Below are 4,818 nucleotides of genomic sequence, written 5' to 3' on the forward strand. Positions count from 1 at the left end.
TACGCCAGCACTCCCATGAGTCTATCTCTCTCCTCCCCATGTGAAAAGACACTTTTGCCACCTTGTATTAAGGAGGAGAGAGATAGACTCATGGGAGTGTTGGCGTAGGCCACACTCCCGTACAGAAAACTGCTTCCCATACAATAAATACAAAGATAATAAATTCAGAATCACCTTCCAATTAGGCATAGTTGCTCTGATTGATTGATAGATTCTTGCTTCAAGAAAATTTCCCTTTGATTAAATGTAGTCTCCTCACGACATCATTCATGCCCATACGTTCTCTTGGAGATTCCATGGAGCATTGGACTGCAATTTCAATTATTGACGTTAAGCAATCTTGCAATTGATCTGTCCTATGACTAGGACCTTCAATCCTATTGGTAGCAACCTCTTCAATTTCATCACTTTGTTCTTCCCTGGGTAGGAATGTTGGATCTAAAATTTGCATCACGTGTACGGGTAAAGCTGCTTTTGCAAAATTATGGAGATTTAAGTCATCCGTAAACATCTGATCTATTGGCCTTTTTCCTGTGAACATCTCCAATAAAAGGATCCCATAACTAAACACGTCCCCTTGTATAGTTGCCCTTCCACCCATTCCATATTCTGAAATTTAGAAACTTCACGTTAGTGTATCAATAAAAGATTTGCATTTTTTTTATACAACATAAATTACGGTCTGAGATATGAAAACTGTGAACACGTTAATCAAAATTAGCACGTTACATTGTCATTTCTTCAATTTGAAAACCATGATTCTTTTGATAATGTTAAAAAGAATCCAATCTAAATTCGGTCAAATTAGATATACCAGGATCCAATGTGTTTGTACTATAATGAATTCCTAATTGAAATGAACATGAATAAAAAACCATGATAATAAAATAACATGAATAAAACCATGATCCATCCTAATTAAGATAGAAAAGTGTGTTGATATACTCAATCAACTATTAAGAACAAGAATGAATATCCAATACTAGTTGGATTGAAGTATTAACCTAATAAACATGATCTTTAGATCTGGACCATTTTTCTAAACCATTATTTGGGTCATGTTTCATAGCCTACATAAAGATTATGATTAGAGTAGAAAGAAAAAATGGAACACAAATTTAATGTATTGATTGATAACTTAAAATAAAATTGTATTGATTATTAGTTACCTGGAGCAGCATAGCCAATAGATCCTTTTACCCCAATGGTACTAGTTTGAGTCTCGGATGAATTGTCATTAGGTTCCAAAAGTAGCCTCGCCAAACCAAAATCACTGACATGTGCAATCATATCTATGTCAAGTAGAACATTGCTTGACTTCAAGTTACAATGAACAATTGGCGCATGACAATTATAATGAAGGTAATCCAAAGCAGAAGCCACATCAATTGCAATGTTTAATCTTTGAAGAAAGTTTAAATTTCTTGAATGATTATGTGCCTCCACCGGCAAGTGCAACCAATCATCTAGACTCCCATTGGGCATGAACTCATAAACAAGGGCTTTGAAATCTTTTCCTTTTGAATCAATACTTGAACAAGAAGTTAAAATCTTGACAAGATTTCGATGTCGAATGTTTCTTAATGCTTTGCATTCAGCCATAAAACTCTTGTCGACTCTTGGAATTTGAAGGTTGAGTACCTTGACTGCAATAATTGTTTCATCTTGGTCAATACTACCTTTGTATACAGAGCCAAAACTACCGGAACCTATGAAATTAGCTGAAGAAAATCCTGCAGTAGCTTGGAAGAGATCTTTGTAAGAAAGTTTTAAGAAACGTTCGCCGATTAATGGGGTGGATGGAGGTTTACTTTTTGATCTTCTTCTCCAATAGAGAATAAGAAAGGAAGATATCAAAATAAAACCAAGAACCACACCGATTATCGCCAAAACTATTCTAAGAGCATTGGGCTTTTCTCGTTTCGTAGATCCATGGTCTGTACATGCAGGCAGATGTAACTCCACAATTCCACCACAAAGCTTATAATTTCCATTCACGAAAATTGCACTTGCATTTCCGAAGATTCCTTTTGTTGGTACCTCCCCTTCAAGATTATTAAAGGATAAATTCAAACTCTGCAATGAAAGCTTTTCTAGATCTTTTGGGATTTTCCCTGATAAGTTGTTGAGTGAGAGATCTAAATCTTGAAGCCCCTTCAAAAGAGTTAGAATTTGAGGAATGGTTCCTTCAAAGAAATTACCCCCCATATAAAGATATTCCAAACTATTACAATCACCCAAGGAGTAGGGGATTTCTCCAGACAATCTGTTTTTGGAGATATCTATTGTAGAAAGACTCTTCAAGTTACCGATTTCAATGGGTAGGGAACCGGACAGAGAATTATAGGATAAGTCGAGAGATATTGAGAAGGAGGAACTAAGGAAGAGTTGTTTAGGTATCGGGCCTTGGAGATTATTGTTAAACAAGGTTACGTACTGTAACTCGCGACAATTTCCAATGCTGGAAGGGATGCTTCCATTCAAGTTGTTTTCTTCTAAATGGAGTTCATACAAAAGCGTGAGATTGCCTATAGAGGAAGGTATCTGTCCTGCAAGTCTATTTTCACCCAAGAATAATTTTTGAAGCTTCGGAAGCTTCCCTACGATAGACGGAATTTTACCTTCGAGAAAGTTACTCTCCAAGCCCAAAGAGGTCAAGTTGATGAGATTCTCAAACCCAACAGGAATGGTTCCAGATATTTCATTCTCTCCCATTAAAAGTATTGAGAGTTGTGTTGAGAGATTGGCTTTAAAATTGGGAAGGGGACCCTTAAAACCATTTTTGCGTAATTGTAACCTCTTTAGATTTGTACAATTGACCAAAGAATTTACAAAATCTAAATCATCAGCTTCCCCTGGTCCACATTGATTTTCACTAATACTGAACCATTGAAGGTTATGAAGATTTCCTAGGTTTTTAGGGATGGGTCCAACAAAATTGTTTGTACCGAGATCAAGTACTCGGAGTGTTGAAATATTAGGGATGGAACTCGGAATGCTACCAGAGAAAAGGTTCGTTGCAAGTGATAGTTCTTGAAGATTTGGAAGAGTAAGGCTTATATCTCGTGGAAGGCTTCCATGCAGTTGGTTTTGTGGGAGAAAAATACTTTCAAGAGATGAGAGATTGAATAGTGAGGGAGAGGACATACCAGATAGGTTGTTTAGACCAAGTGATAGAAAGTATAAGTTTGTTAGCTGACCAAAGGATTCTGGAATGCTCCCTTGCAGTCCATTTGCACTCAAAGAGATAACTCGGATGGAGGAAATGTTCCCAAAAGAAGATGGTATTTCTCCTGTTAAACCATTATAAAAAATATAAATTTCCTCCAGCTTTGACAAAGACGTAAATAGTTCACTCGGAATCTTCCCCATGAGATTGTTACGGGAGAAATCAATTAGTTTTAGTCGAGTGCAATTGGCCAAGCTAGTAGGAAGTTCTCCTCCGAGGGTGTTGTTAGGAAAAACAATGAACTGTAGTCGAATTAGATTACCGATCTCATGAGGGATTTTGCCATGGAAGGTATTGTTTGCAATGTCAAGGGAATGAAGAAAAGAGAGATTCCCTATGGAAGGAGATATGTTACCTCCCAAGCCCTTTCCTTGTAAATCCAAGCCGATAACCCGTTGTCGATGACGACTGCCACATGTGATCCCAATCCAGTTGCAGAAATGGATGGAATCGTTCCAAGAACTTAGTGCTCCATAAGGATCATCAATTTGATTCTTCAACTCCAACAAAGCAAATCGATCTGTGTCGTTGTTCCCTACTACTACGATCATCAAAGAGCTGGTCCCAAAGAGAAGTAGGAGAATGTTGAACACTAGAAAAAACTGAAGAAGTGCAGCCATCATCAAAATCAAAATCAAAGTTTGAGACGTAAATAAGATAGCTACTAGCTACTAGATATGTTATTGTGTTTGAGAGAATTGAAGTATCCAATTATTTAAAGGATTAGTGATAAGAAAGAAACAAAGAAGCTTGACCTTAAAAGTAAGTACTCTAAGTCTTTCATCGATCTCTTAATTATTACTTATTAGACCATTAGTTACGGTGAGTCAGAATCGGAATAAACTTGATCTTATCTCTAGTTTTCAAATAGAATCGGCCTGATCAAGCTGAATCGTTAGATTCCACTGGGACAAGACAACGTGTTTGACCAACCAAACAAACTGTTGTTAATTTAGTCAGTTCAATGAATTCCGCACAACTCTCAAAACAAGAATTTAGATAAAAAGTGTTGTTTAATTAGTCAAAAGTCCCTCAATGAATTCCACGGGAGACTAGAAAACGTGTTTCACTTCATGCAACACATCACTTGACATTAGAGGTGCTTCACTTCTATACAAAATGGATAGATATGGACTTTTGTTGCCTCCTGTTACTGCACGATGCAGTGCGCACTGCATTGTGCGGTGCTGCATAGGTCATGTGGCACAATGGATCCCACATGATGTACATGGTTTATGCAACGCCGCACCATGCAACACTGCACCGTGGAGAATAAAAATTCGGATAAGATATGACTGTTAACATACCATTCTTTACTCTCTTCTTTCGTCTCTGTACATATTATTCTGTGGTTCTAGTCTGTATTTCTAGTGTTGGAAATTAACTGAGGAGAAACTTTTCTGTAACCGTAGACTGAATCACGCCCGTCAAGTTTAAGCAATAATTAAAACTACTACTTAAGCGTATCAAAAGAGTTACAGATTCAGGAATGGTTCCTTCAAAAAAATTACCCCTATATAAAGATATTCCAGACTATTACAATCACCAATGGAGTAAGGGATTTCTCCAGATAGTCTATTTTTGGAGAT

General features: G+C 37.1%; 1 protein-coding gene across 1 annotated transcript; it reads right to left on the bottom strand.

Annotated features, from left to right (window-relative positions):
* Window positions 1–209: 209 nt before the first annotated feature.
* LOC122645134 (probable LRR receptor-like serine/threonine-protein kinase At3g47570) lies at window positions 210–3,849 on the bottom strand. Its single transcript, XM_043838477.1, has 2 exons — window positions 1,170–3,849; window positions 210–609 (listed from the first exon to the last, which is right to left on the bottom strand). The coding sequence occupies exons 1-2, from the start codon at window positions 3,847–3,849 to the stop codon at window positions 221–223; spliced, it is 3,069 nt and encodes a 1,022-aa protein (XP_043694412.1). The 3' UTR covers window positions 210–220.
* Window positions 3,850–4,818: the final 969 nt, after the last annotated feature.

This window comes from Telopea speciosissima, chromosome 11, assembly GCF_018873765.1.
Source record: "Telopea speciosissima isolate NSW1024214 ecotype Mountain lineage chromosome 11, Tspe_v1, whole genome shotgun sequence".
In the NCBI taxonomy this organism is placed as follows: Eukaryota; Viridiplantae; Streptophyta; class Magnoliopsida; order Proteales; family Proteaceae; genus Telopea; species Telopea speciosissima.

Excerpts from the sequence above, each read along its gene's own strand:
- LOC122645134 (XM_043838477.1), bottom strand. The coding sequence starts at position 3,849 with ATGGCTGCACTTCTTCAGTTTTTTCTAGTGTTCAACATTCTCCTACTT. Across the intron at positions 610-1,169 it reads TATTGGCTATGCTGCTCCAG|AATATGGAATGGGTGGAAGG; the intron begins GTAACTAATAAT and ends TCTAAATTTCAG.